General features: G+C 31.5%; 1 protein-coding gene across 1 annotated transcript; it reads left to right on the top strand.

The window, feature by feature from the left end:
• Positions 1-7,707: 7,707 nt before the first annotated feature.
• Positions 7,708-9,758, top strand: LOC132938857 (zinc finger BED domain-containing protein 4-like). The gene is made up of 2 exons (XM_061005857.1): positions 7,708-7,875; positions 7,986-9,758. The coding sequence occupies exons 1-2, from the start codon at positions 7,708-7,710 to the stop codon at positions 9,756-9,758; spliced, it is 1,941 nt and encodes a 646-aa protein (XP_060861840.1).
• The last annotated feature ends 5,750 nt before the right edge of the window (positions 9,759-15,508 follow it).

The raw sequence follows: 15,508 nt of genomic DNA on the forward strand, positions 1-15,508 counted from the left end.
GTGACAGTAATGAACTTTTTTGAACTCAGCGGCCCTTGGACCTTTTTCCACCGACGCCCGAACTCTGATATATATATGTATATATATATATATACGTGTATCCGAAAAGGAGTGATATATAAACGAACGAACGTGCTACATATATATATACCCGTCCACCGCGTGTAGACAATTTTTTCGTTCCAAGTTTCTAAAGTGAAATTCGCAAAACAAAAAAAAAAATCATAAAAGCAATTAAATGGTTTTTTTTTGCCATCCGAGCACACATCACACGGACAAACTGCGGTGGTGCATTTTTCATGATGTGTTATAGTTATATACTATATTGTTTTCTATTTTTTTATTTTTCTATTTATACGCCTCAACTGCTAACAGGATATTGGCGTTTCTGTAATACATTACAATTTAAAAATGGATACAAAATATTTGAAGTATGATGCACGAGAGGCTCAAGTTTTATTGGAGTTACGTGTGAAATTTATTATGATTAGAGATTCCTCCGCTGACTCCGTTTACTATAACATAATATATACTGCAAGTGTTTATAAATTATATGAAAAAAAAAATTTTTATATTGATTGTAACAAAATTAATTTCATTAATCAGTTTTTATTCTGTTTATTTTCAGTATATAACTTGCGCACGTGGACTCGTGGTTATAATATTATAATTGTATTGCGTTCAATAGCGCCTGGTGTGCCACATTTTATTTAAGAACGCAATACAATAAAAAGTCTTATTTTATTATTAATAATAATATATATATAATATATAGATTATTACGAAAACTAAACGAATGGCAATTATAATATTATAATGACATGTTGTTAAATAATCAAAATTATCAGTACCTACCAATTGTCTTAAAATATAAAAAACTGTATAATATTTTAATATTATATTATTATATCGGTACAATGTTTTTCGTAAATTACTTTCAAATATCATCAATGGGATGTGTAGTATAAGATTATACTTTAAATCGCTAAGTGAAATGAAATATTAAAGCACCTACATAAATTATTATTGATGAAAAACGTTTCGAGTTTAAATTATTATTAATATATACTAATTTGAGTGTGAAATCAATTTATAAAGACCGATTAATATTGATATATTTTGTGGATGGAATATTAAATTTGTATAGTTACATTAACAGTTTTAAATTATAAACGAAAATGTCTCATTCTTCTTTGGTAATGTGATTCGCTGTGGTTCTGTCACTTCTTCGAGTATTTATATTAACATTACTTAGAGGACGCATAACTCATTCCGTTTACAATCTTGCGTACCTACACCGAGTTTTAAATTCTCATAGAGTGGTAAATGTGAGAAACCTGTTTATGAAAACCATTAGAATTTATAACTTATAATATATAAAACCAGTATATTGTAGTATGTACGACACTTTTTGTATATTTATTAAGTTTACATTTACATGTAGGCATATTATTATTTAATGTTACGATAATATACATAATAATATAATACCTAATATACACAAATATCTAAAATATGTTTTCAACTCAATACATGTAATTATTATACCATAGTATATGTAATATGTTTGTAAGCCTATGACCGTGTATAGTCAATTATACATTATGGAATTGATGTATGTAAATTGTATAAGATATATATGAGTAGGTACCCAAGACCCATCTCAGATTTTATTACTACTAAAACATTACAACTACATTTATATTTCAATAACTGCATCAGCTATATGCCCGAGATGTCAGCGCCTCGGACCCTAGGGGGACAAAAATCGGATTCGAGTTTTGAAATACAACAGAATACAAAAATAACTGTTTGCAAATAGTTTTATAATATATCATTATGATATAATAATATGAAGGTATTAAAATTAGCTGGGGACTAGGTCACGCAGGATACCGTCCGTGCCGAGGAATTGGATTTTCCTCGAGTTTTTGACATTTTGCCGTACGTGATATTCAGGATATTGATTCAATATTTTAATCAATGATATTGTTAATGTAAGTATATCGATTTTAAACTGCGACCGCTGTGCTTGACTGTAATAACTGAAAACGGATCATGTAATCTTCTATCTTCATATAATGTGTGTTACGAATTGTAGTGCAAAAACTGCGAGTACCTACTTGTATGGAATTTGAATTATACTTATAGATTCTGAGCGGATAGAAAGGTCGTTTTTCGATTTTCTCAATAGTTATTTAATGCCAAGCGAAAAACCACCGACAAATTACAAAAAATCGCTAAAAATGGGATTTTAATTTCTAACGCTTTGTTTATCACCATAGAAAAGAATGAAAAATAGTAATATTATAATATTAATTCAACATACAGGCTATAATAAATACAGTCGATTCCGTTTAATAGTGACACCGGTTAATAAGGACAACCGCTTAATCGGGACAATTCTAAAATTACAAAAACAAATGTATACTTGTAATGTAAAAGTACGCCGCTTATCTGGGCCGCGAATCCGGATAATTGGGACATTTTTATCGAGTATAATATTAAATATTAATAGATCAATATAGTCCGACAATCGCGAACGACTCGTGTAATCGATTTTAGATTAAATTATATACATTTTATCTTATCGTATGTTCAAATGTGATGTGTGTTAAATGTTATTTAGTGCATTAGTCGCGTTTGTCGCGTGCAGTAACGATGTCTCGTATACGTAAAGATTTATCGCTTGCGCAAAAATTTGATATTCTAGACAAAATTAAATTACAGCCACCAGGCTGTAGTACTCGTCGTCTTTCGGAAATTTTAGGAGTATCAAAATCAACAATCGCGCGAATTCAACTACAAGAACAGTTTTTGCGAGAACAAGCTCTTAGCCAAGTGACAACGCGGAAAAGGAAACGAGAGGGTAAAGATGCAGATGTAGACGAGGCACTTACACAATGGTTTACACTGGCTACTAGTCGGGGTGTTCAAGTGTCGGACGTCCTATATTAAAAGCTAAATCCGAAGACCTTGCAAGGAAACTTGGTAATGACGAATTCAAAGCCACCGACGGTTGGTTATCTAGATGGAAAGTAAGACACGACATAAAATTTAAAAGATCACATGGTGAAAAAGCTAGTGCAAATTCAGAGTATGCCGATGAATGGAAATTTACAAAATTACCACAGATTCTTGCAAAATTTTCTCTCGATGATATTTATAACGCAGATGAAACAGGATTGTACTATCGTGCAACTCCAGATGGTTCTCTGTGTTTTAAACACGAATCGATAGCTGGATCAAAAAAAGCTATGGACAGAATAACTATACTGTGTTGTGTGAACGCAAGCGGGACTGACAAAAAAAAGCTTTAGTGATAGGAAAAAGTAAAAAACCTCGTTGTTTTCAAAAAATTTCTTTACAAAAATTACCGGTTGAGTATCATGCAAATAAAAACGCATGGATGACTTCGGCCATTTTTACCGATTGGTTGCAACGTTGGGATAGTGAGTTGAACAAAACAAAAAAGGCTATATGTCTCGTCTTAGACAACTGTACTGCCCATCCTAATATATCTTTGAAAAACATCAAGCTTGAGTTTTTACCACCTAATACAACGTCACTAATTCAGCCTTTAGATATGGGTGTTATCCAAAATTTAAAGGTTAAGTATAGAGCAACACTGGTCAATTACATGCATTGTTATACATAATATGTACTATGTTTTTCTTTTTGTATAATTAACAATTTTCTATAATTGTGTTATTGTAATAACTAATATGTATTTGTAATAATAAAAACATAAAAAATCAGTTTTTCAATAAATTTATATGTTTTTTTTTTCATTTCGGATTATTGGGACAACTGCTTTATTGGGACAAAATAACATGCAACCAATGTGTCCCAAGAAAGCGGAATCGACTGTAATAATAGTATGAAATATACAAACTGACAAACCATCTTCGCTCAGAATCGTTTTTCTTATACAATGATATCATATCGTTGAATTCAAGTTTAATACAATCCATTATACATTGACCCACTTGTAACCTACTGTACAGCAGAGCAACATCCACTTACCCGCTTTATTATTTTTTTACTTTCACGGTAATTATTATATAATACCACAACTATATAATATAACACGACGTGTGGTTTAACGTCTGCATTATCAGGCAGTGTCCATGATTTTCGACTGTCGACTGTTGTATACAAAACCATTTATATATTTACAAACCGACTACACCATTGAGAAGTAAGCAGCCTCGTATCATATTATATAAGTGCATAGAAAAAATGCTCCCAATCATAACGCTCCCAACATCTACATTCTTCAATAATATTAGAGTTGGACGAAACCGAATTACTGGTCTATCACGTGGAGATAGAGAGAGAAGAGAGTCGGAGAGACAAAGTATATAGGTAGAGTGAGACAATCAGGCAGACAGAGAGACAGGCAGACAAACATAGATACAGATAGACAGACAGGTGGAGATACAGATAGACAGACAGATACAGAGATACAGAGATACAGAGAGCTAGAGAGACGGTGAATGAGACATTCGAGATTATATCATGATATTTCGACGAACGTCCGACTTTCCGTGTTTAATCATGCCAATTTTCCATTGTTTTGTTCTTTTTATGTATTATTATTATTTATTTTTACGATCCGACCATATAATATAGTAATATTATATACCTACGATAAAACCCGAAACAGACCTTTACTTACACACTCGCACTTATATAATATAGGTGCGTATTTATAATATAAATAGGTATAGTATACGTCTATATACGGTCGTCTACTCTTCATTTAGGTACCATAAAAAAAAAAAAACATAAACATAAATTCCTGTGTGTGTGTGCAGGATTCTGTATTTCTGTGTGTGTCATTATATAATATATACGCACATATTATATTATGTATATATTCATATATATATATATACAGTATACACGCAAAACGACTATTCGGTCTGTGTGCTGTCTATTAATTTCTAATGCGTCTTAGAATACTGCGTATCGTGAGTGCGTATGTGTGGAGGAAAATAAAATATAATATTTGCAACGCGTCTCGGCTTTACGTTTTTCACGGGTACACCTTTAGCGTCGGCGGCGGCTGTTTTTCTTTTGATTTACGAGCGAGACTAACATAATATATATGTATATCCAAACACGTCCATATACTATGTGCGCCAACGGGCCGTGGCGGTTACTTTCCATTTGGTGTTTCCCCTTCCCCCCACGACGCTTCGTGGGATTTTCATTTTTTACATTTCACGAAAATCGATAAATATCCAACAGATACGACACGCGTGCGAAATATACTGTTGGCGAATATTATAATATTATTATAGGTGCGTTACGCCTGCAGCCGGAATTTCATTTCGGTCAACAACTGTCGCAAGCATTTCGTAAATTTTTCCCGGCCGCGGCGCAAAACCTCCCCAAGTTTAATATCGTTTGTACGACGCGTGTTACGCGTAAATATTTTTTATACAATATAATATTATGATAACAATAATATTATCATAATATCGTAAACAGACGGTTCCTGGTCGCGCCAACGGATAATAATAATAATATAAATTTCGTTCAGACCTGCGCAGGACGCGGTGCTCGTATAACATAATAATATATTGCGAATAATATTATTATTGTATACCTACGTGTAAAATGTGCAAAGATTGTGCGTGAACATGTGAAGCATACAAAATATAATATGTTTAATATAGTATATACTATATTACCTAGCAATAATATTATTAATATAACTACGCAACAATATAATAACAACAATAATAATAATAATAATATTATAATGTCCCTATATAATACCATTACCTAGGTGGCTAGGTATATAGTATGAGGCGGGACACAGTATAGAACAGTAGACGGTAGTGCTTTAACAGTCGCGAATTCTGTCAATTTCCATACTGCGGGCGGCAACTAGTGATGGTAAAATGCTATTAATTTATTTAGCAATAGCTATTGCTATTACTAATGTAAAATAGCAGTGATAAATAGCAGCTATTGCTATTTTCAATTTTGTAAAAACAGCTGATAATGTGATGCTATTGTATAGTTGAATAGTTCTAATATTTAGCAGCTAATACTATAGTTAACACTTTAGCAATACCAAATAAGCTACTAGATGGCACTTTTTGATCTTTTCTAGCTCTCCCTTGTGACGCCCTAGTTCATATTGATTCATATAATATAAAGGTTTTCCATACTCAATGCGAGAACTTTCCACCTCCTAGTCCCTCTCGATTTCGGAGCGAGTATACACTGGATAGTGTTGTAGTTATATAGTGGCTACATCAATCACAACGGAACTCACACCTTTGATGGACAGTGTCCAATTGGTCACGAGAGGGGGGGGATGATACGCCTTAATTTTTTAATTTTTTGAAATTTTATTGAATAAATTACCAAATGTTTTTACTTAACATAATATAATGATTCAGAATTATTGATTATTGATTCAGAATTTAAGAACAAATACTATGCATTTAAATACTTTTTTTATTTTACTTAATAAAAGTCTGTTTGTAAAATTAATTTTGTATTACTAATTTAAAATAGTATATAATATAATGTTACATTCAATTAGGTACTATTAGTAGTTGTTGTACCTCCTACTTAAATTTATACTAAAAAGTGAAAATAAAACTTGTTTTATAATAATTTTTAAATACTTTATTCTTTGGTAATTAAACAGTTTTTTAATAAAAACAAAAATCAATTTAACTATTTTACTAGGTGAGACATTATTAATTTAAGAAGTATATTCAATTTTCAACATTTATTTTAATTGATTAACAAGTGTACTGGGTTTCTATAGAGGTATCAGAAATCAGTATATTATTTGTAATAATCATAAGCAAGTAATCGTCAATAGGAGCTCTCAAAATTTATGAGTGAACAAAATATAGTATTATGATATTATATTTATATTAATATTATTATAAATAAAATAATAAAATAATTTTCAAAAAAAATCTAACATCTGATGACTGATGAATAATTGTTTTGAATTTTTTAAGTATTTACATAAAAGTATTTGAATTACAAATACAAATATGTCCAATACTGATTATAGTATTCCATAAGCTACCTATAAAAGTATTTAAATACGTTTACTCAAATAGGTATAATAGGTATATTTATAGTTTACAAGACTTATTTAAGAGTAGTAAGTTTTGAGAACAAGAACCTTATTGAATTTTGTCATTATCAAAAGTGGGGAAATTGATGAGAAAAATTATTTCAGTTAAGTTAAGTTTTATATAATAAACAATTTATTAAATGCTTAACTCAGTTAAAAATAAGTTAAATATTTAATTTTTAATCACCACCATAATGTGTGAGTTAAAACTAGGTACTGTTGATATGGAGATAGTTAATAAAAAGTTAAATAATATAATATAATATAAGGAATAAAATTATATCATTTATAATATATTATATTATATTTTTTTATTAAGTCTTATGTGGATATAGTCATTTGTATATTAAACATAGTACATAGTTATAATAAATGCTAACAATAATAACCCATTTCTTTGCAAGAATTTACATGTTCCTACAAATACCAACTGTTATGTCTACAAAACAATTCATGTAGGAAATTAAATAAATTAAGCTCATTTTACCACAGTACATCATAGTTGAACATTGCGTTGTCTGTGCTGAACTCTGATATACTAGTTGATCTGTTAATTTTTATTTTAAGTGATTTAATCTATCAATATGAGCCGCAAGACAAGTGATATTTGGTCTCATTTCACTGTCATTGAAAACTCTACATATGCTAAATGTATGATTTGTAAAAAAAAATATTCGTTTAAAACTAGCCTTACAAATTTAAAAACGCATTATTCTAATGTACATTGGATAGCAATAAGTGCAGAAAACCAGGTAAGTTCATTTAAATTTTTTTAAATAAAGTATAGTAAGTATACATAAGTATATTATGTTTATACTGATACACTGAACAGTACTATTAAATAAGTTTATTTTTTCTGTAGTCGAACAAAGTTAACGAAGAAATCGTTGACGATCCTGGTCAAACGTCTAGTGATCAATTTCCCGCATCTTCTTCAAATATGGTACCAAATACAACTCCAACTACAGATATACAAAATACAACTCCATCAACATCTTTTCAAAATCCAGCTTCATCAACATCTATTCAAAATTCAATAGCTAATATCCGCAAAAGAAAACAAACTAATATTTCAGAATACGTACCAAGAAAAATGACATTCGACACACAAAAGAAAATTGACGATGCCCTTATCCAAATGATCACTAAAGATTTTCAACCATTCAAAATAGTCGAAGACGAAGGTTTTAGGCATTTTGTTCATCTGCTAAATTCTTCATACAAAATACCAAACCGCCATACATTGTCCAAAGTTCACATACCTGCGTTGTACCAAAAATGTTTAATTGAAACAAAGGAAATGATCAAAAGTGAAGCTGTGTGTGGTTGCATTACCACTGATTGCTGGACATCCAGAAGTAACATGGGTTACATAGCTATAACATTTCATTTTATTGACAACAATTTTGGTCTGAAATCTGTTTTATTAGGTTGTCATGAATTCTCTGAAAACCACACAAGTGTAAATTTAAGTAACCAAATACAATTGACATTAGAAGAATGGGATTTAACAAACAAAATTACTTTTGCAGTATCCGATAACGCATATAATATAAAGAGAGCTTTATCTATCCTTGAGTTAAAGCATTTTGGATGCTTTGCTCACACGTTAAATTTGATCGTTCAAGGGGCTCTCACAATCGAATCTAACCTTTTAGAAAAGATTAAAACAATTGTCACACATTTCAGAAAGAGTACATCTGCAAATAAAAAGTTAAACAACTATCAAATAAGTAACGGAGCAAAAGAACCAAAAAAATTACTTCAAGACGTGAGTACCCGCTGGAACTCAACTCTGTACATGATCGAGCGGTTGGTTGAACTTGAAAGTTCTATTCGTGGAACTCTTGGTTTACTAGATAATCCTCCTGAAGGCTTAACAGTAGATGAGTGGAAAGTAACTAGAGAACTGTGTATAGTGTTACGTCCGTTTGAAGAGGCAACAAAAGCTGTAAGTGGCGATAAATACATGACAGCTTCTTTAGTTATAGTCTTAGCTGAAGGACTCAAAAATGTATGCAGCAAACTACAAAAAGAAAATTACCATCAAAGAGTGAACAATGTTTTAAATAAATTATTATCTGGAATGAATGATAGAGATCGCTGGGGTAACATAATAGGTAGTCATACACTAGTCCGTTGTACGTTCCTCGATCCACGATTCAAAAACATTCCGTTCACTGAAAATCACCTACAAATGATTAAAAGTGACATTATAGAAAAAACTGCATCAATTATATCAGCTATTAGGTCAGACAATGAGGTGCAACGTACTTTACCGACTCCTACCGCTTCAGGAAATGAACAAGGGTTTTCAATTTGGAGTTCCATCGATTCAAAAGTGTCCCAAATTCAACCTTCAGGGACCAATACATCAAGGGCTATTATAGAGGTACAAAGGTACTTAGAAGACGATGTACAGAACCGCAACACTGATGCATTAAAATGGTGGATGGATAATAAACATAATTATCCATATTTGAGTCAGCTTGCCAGGAGAACACTTTGCTGTCTTGGTACATCAGTGCCCTGTGAACGCGTGTTCTCTAAAGCTGGGTTACTCATCAGTGACCGCCGAAGTAGGCTTAGTAGCAAGAAAGTTGAAATGCTCCTTTTTTTGAATCAAAATTCATAAGAATGATTATTATTTTAAGTTTTTATATGCAGATTGCATATAATTTATACCTACTGAAGATTATAAAATTAAGTTAATTAATTTAACTCTTTATTATAAATTTAGTTGTATCTACTCACCATTTTTTATCTCTCGTACATTCTATATTAATTTTTATTTACATCAATCCACAGTTCAAAACTATTCAGTATCCACATTCCACAGATTCTAGTGGCCAGTATAAAATTATAAGTACATAATATAACAGTATAGTACTTACAGTCAGTAAATACTAAACAGCAAACAGTAAAGTTAACTGTTAAGTTAGGACAGTTAGGTAAAATCGTTAAGTCGTACCTACTACCTACTGGCTACTAAATCAAATTGTCGAATAATTAATAACTAATAATTAATATTATACTATTGATATTATTATACTATTAATATTACACTATTGATACACTATTGATATTCATAGAGGCCATAGAGAAAAATATATTACAGAGCTTGTATGGTGAGTGATAAGTAACACATAAATGATTAAAAACAAAATAAGTAATAAGCAATAGCTACTATCTTTTAGTATCTATATTTATTATATGATTGCTAAGTTGCTATTTTATAATAATTTAACAGCAACTGCTAAATTATAAAATATAGCAGTTTTATACCTCGATAGTCGATAGTCGATGATAGCAGCTATTGGAGAAATAACATAATAACAATGAACAGTGTAGGAAAACACAAGATACTAAAACTTACTATATACACATTTTAGCAATCACTGCTATTATTAACACTAAATAGCAGTCAGCGATTGCTAAAGCAAAATAGCAGTGCTATTAAAGCTGCTACTGCTATTTCTTACCATCACTAGCGGCAACATAGTGTGACTTGTGATAGTGTCTACAATATAAATTATGGGAATTATACTCATAATAATTTGTTGTCATTAAAGTCTCTACGCATAAAATAATAATACCTATGATCAGGGCTTTTAACCGGTTACCGGTTTTTACCAAAAACCGGTAATTTTCCGGAATTTTGGGGAACCTATAATCGGTTACCGTTATTATAAACCTATTTGTACTCCCGGTTATCGGTTACCGGTTACCGTGACAATTTTTAAGCTAACATAAAACGTTTTAATAACGTAATATGTTTTAACCAATTACCAGTATTTATAAATACTGACTACCGTTACGTATGAACTATAATAATATTATGTTTAGTTTATTTTAGCTACATAAATGATTATACGCTCGTAGCTACTAATGGTTTAATAAATAATTACTTCTTAAAGCTATTCTTAAATCATACTATTATATCTTCGTTTTTTTCCTAGTCTAAATTTTTGTAATAATAATTCAAATAATTGGTATTCTACATTTCTATTTCCTACCTACCTATAACATAAAATATCGTTGGTTGGTAATGACGGTACACGATAGTCGATAATCCCGGTCTCCCTCATCGTATATTGTACTGGGAAATCTAAAAACAGCATGATTCTTATAACAACACGAATATTGTATTAAATATGCGGGTACAAATGTGTAGTACAATTTTTTTTTAGAAAACCGGTATTCAATCGGTTACCGGTAACCGACATTTTTGGAAGCGGCTATCACTTAACGGTAACCTGTAATTTTGAAAATAGTACCGGTAATTGGTTACCGCTAACAACAGGACCGGTATAAAATCGGTAACCGGTAACCAAAAAATGTTCGGTTACCGCGTTAGCGTTAACCGACTAAATTGATAACGGTTTCAAGCCCTGCCTATAATGCAGTTAAACCATATTATTGCCACGGTGCTCGCATCAAAATTCGTAATAATAATAATAATAATAATAATGACATATTATTATAACATAATTACGATATACTACTATACTACAACTCGGGGACAGCAAACGTCAAGACAGCCTTCAGAATAGCGTATAATAGTGAAGTGAACTTTATAAATCTCCAGTTATAGAGTGCATACTGTTATAGACAGTGCGTCGTACTGTCGTTTTACGTTCTGTAACGAGGTAATCGATATGATTCATCACGTAAAATATGCACTGCAGCTGTAGAAGTGCGCGTATGTGCAAAGTTAGTCAAAGAGTTAAAGCTACGAGTGAAAACTTAATTTTATTAAACTTATTTTAATTTAATTAGTTGATTCGTTTTAAAATTAAACTGAACGACTCAACTATAGTTATACTTAGTTAAATATAAACTATATTATTGTTAACTATTAACTTACGACTTATATAAGTATTATAACATTCTTGCTGCCGCAGAGTTGGATTCACTTAACAAACCATAGTTAAATTGGTGTTCATTCACTCGCCCACCTCTGCGTATTTAAATATTGTTCACACAGCAGCAGTATAAAAAAAAAATAATGCTAAATATTTAGAGTCTCTAAGGTACGCAGTAAATTTCCGCTCGAGTCCAATAGGTACAATGCGTATGTATACAAAATTTACACGTAAAAAAATCGAGAAAATGATCACGGTACTGCGTAATTTGTCAACTAGGTGAACCGTATAGTGTTCAAAGGTCTGTACACATTTCAATTAACGATGGTGCATTTACATTTATTATACACCTACGTTGGCCACGTGGTGTCAATAAATAGACCGCGCTCAGGCCAAAGGTATACGGAGGTACACCTTTACTAATGTTATTTGTTTCCACAAATCGTGTGTTGCCTTTTTTTTGCAAATTTTGACCAAATATGTTTCATCAGTGTTTGTTTTTTATACAGTATATAATTTTAATTTTGTTCGAGAAAAGATAACCCAATAGGCTATTGGTATCGCGGACATTGGGAGCTCAATTTCTTTTTTATACAGTAAAATAAAATATGGGATTAAATTATAATAGTATAGGTACCAATATAAGCACAAGATTACAAAGTTGAAAGTATATTAATTTGACCAGTCCTGCTGACTGCTGGAGAAAGGAGAAAATATTTGATATCGGAAGTTCTGGTCCTAGGCTTTCGTATATAATATTATGTCGTAATCGCAATGTCATAATATATCAAAACAACGAAGGTACTTATAATATTATATTATGTAGGTATTATAACGCCAACTGTAATGATATCAATTTTGAACAGACGATCATTGCGTTTACGCTATATCGTCGAACACTATACGGCACCGCCCTATAGTGCCCTCACGCGAATTGCATGAAAAACGGTTTTCGAGCAAAAGTTAACACACAAGTATGTCAGAAGTGCGATACTATAATATATACTAGGGTCTATGAGTGCGAAATCTCGATCGATTTCTTAGAGGATAAAAAACAGACCGACGAACGGAATTTCAATGTGCAGTCGTGTACAAAACGACGCGGATACTTGCTCGTAATATCCTTTGTGTGCTATTACTCTCTGTTTGTCGTGGAATAATAAAAAAAATACCATCGTCGAGATGCTATTGCTGCAGCATACTCGAACGACAGTAGTCTAGGTGTGTGTGTGTGTGTGTGTGTGTGTGTGTGGATAATAAGGAAATAGTAAAAGCTCTAAAATATCATACTGTACTTACCAGTTACCACCTATTTCTATTATATTATTATGTAAGCAATAAAGCTATTGTTTTAAAACTTCCCATTGTCTGATTAAAATTCAAATATATTTTCCGTTAGTGAAGGTGGTAGATATAGAAAATAGGTAGCTAAAGAAATACCGTATAGATATTATGTAAGCTAATATGGCCAATATGGCTAATATGGCTAAAACGCATATTTGATAACATTATGGCAACATTCGATATTGAAAGAGACATTTAATATTGCTGATAGCGAAATTATTTCTAAAATTTAAAATATCACGTTAAATAATATAAATTATAATCCATTTATTCAAAACTATTATATCCTAATTTAATCAAATTTCGTATTACGGGTTTTACATTAATAATATTTTGTAATATTACTTATCGTTAATTTATCACAACGATTATGAACATGATGTAAGAAGTAGGGTACTACATGGGCATAATAATTAATGATTGTATCCCCTAGTTGAGCCCGTTCAAAAATTACTAGCTTTCTAATGACACGCGCGTACTGTATGGTGACAAGTAGGTCCCTATACAATAAAGTCGATATTTTAATAGCTGTTACCCAACACTCACTAACCCGCAGAGCTACTTATAATATTGTTATGAAATACTATATACCTGGACGACCACTTAAGGTAATAATATATTATCTAGAGTACAAGATCAGATTTCCTGGTAATTTTAATAAAAAAGAAGTATTCGGTGTAGGCAGATTTTTTTTTAGATTGTCTTAATACTCAACACTGACGCATTGTTTTCACAAAATAATATACACATCACAACATGATAAGTATATTATCCACAAAACGATTATCAATTTTTTTAACTTATTTTAATATTTGATTTTAATATTATACTAATAATATTAAAAAGTGAACGTTAAGTGTATCAAGGTTTTACATTATTTTATCTATAAAATATATATAGGTACAAATAATAGATACAAACGTTACTATTAAAATATTAACCATTGATTTATGATTGAAACGGTAATATTTATTTTTATCAGACCCTATTTTCTAGGGCAATTATATTGATATGTACTCTTAATAGATTGATAGATAATTGTAACAGAAAATGTATTATATTATAATATTATATAAACAAGTTACAAGAAAATTATTTGCTTAACAATAATATTTACCTAAAGTAAAAAGGGTGATTGAATGGAAAAAGTTATTTGAAAAAAAATCAGTTTGTACCTATTGTTACAGGATAATTCTTAAATGGTACGAGAATTCTTTGTATTGAACATATTGTCCTTAAATAATAATAATTCATTACATTTAAAGCATTACTAAAATATAAAATTGTTTGGAGGTGGGGGGGGGGATATATATTTCAATATTTTTACAGAATTAATCAATGAGATACAACGAATTCATAAACGTACAAATACGTACTTACCTATACAAACCATAGAGACTGTGTACTGTACTGTGCTTTGTATTTACTCTTGAAGTTTAACAAAATCGTATCACAAACCCCTAAAACGAATGGACTGTGCAGACTATTCGTTTTAGACGTGTGTTGGAAAAGTTTTCTGAGAAAACAATCATTGTTGCGTTCTATTGGTCTAAACAATTAACGCTTTATAAAGTCTCAAACGCCCTTATCGCTCCAGAGCTTAAACCACTATCAAATCATTGCAATCGCAGTTTTTTTGTTGTTTTATAAACAAACTAAATTTAAATTTCCAGTGTCACGTGCTCTTGTGTTACATCACAGATCAAGTAGCCAAAGGTATTCTTTACGACGGAATTTTGGTCTGAAACATGTTTGATCTACTCTTACGTTATATTTTTATCGTGTGCCTATACCTATGTCATCGTCAGCGCCCCGGCTAATACTATATATCTATATCTATATACTACTATGCGTATTATGTAACCAGTAACCACTATAACCTGCACGCGCGTGCAGAAGTGAACAATATTGTCCGGTGAGGGTTGACCGTCGATTTGATCCATGGTAATTTCTTATTTATTTCCCCCCCCCCCCCCCCCCAAACCACCTACCACTTTCGGAGAAGCAGGATTCAGGACATCCCGTGAAACGGACGGCAATTGATGACTAATAACTTTAGCAGTTTACCGCAGTCATCGTCATTCGTCAGGCTCGTTCCGGAAACGGATTGCCGTGTTGGCCATTTTTCAAGGCCGGAGGGTTAAACGCGTATTTTGATGTTTCGAACACGGTCGTG

Source organism: Metopolophium dirhodum, chromosome 2 (genome assembly GCF_019925205.1).
Source record: "Metopolophium dirhodum isolate CAU chromosome 2, ASM1992520v1, whole genome shotgun sequence".
Classification (NCBI taxonomy): domain Eukaryota; kingdom Metazoa; phylum Arthropoda; class Insecta; order Hemiptera; family Aphididae; genus Metopolophium; species Metopolophium dirhodum.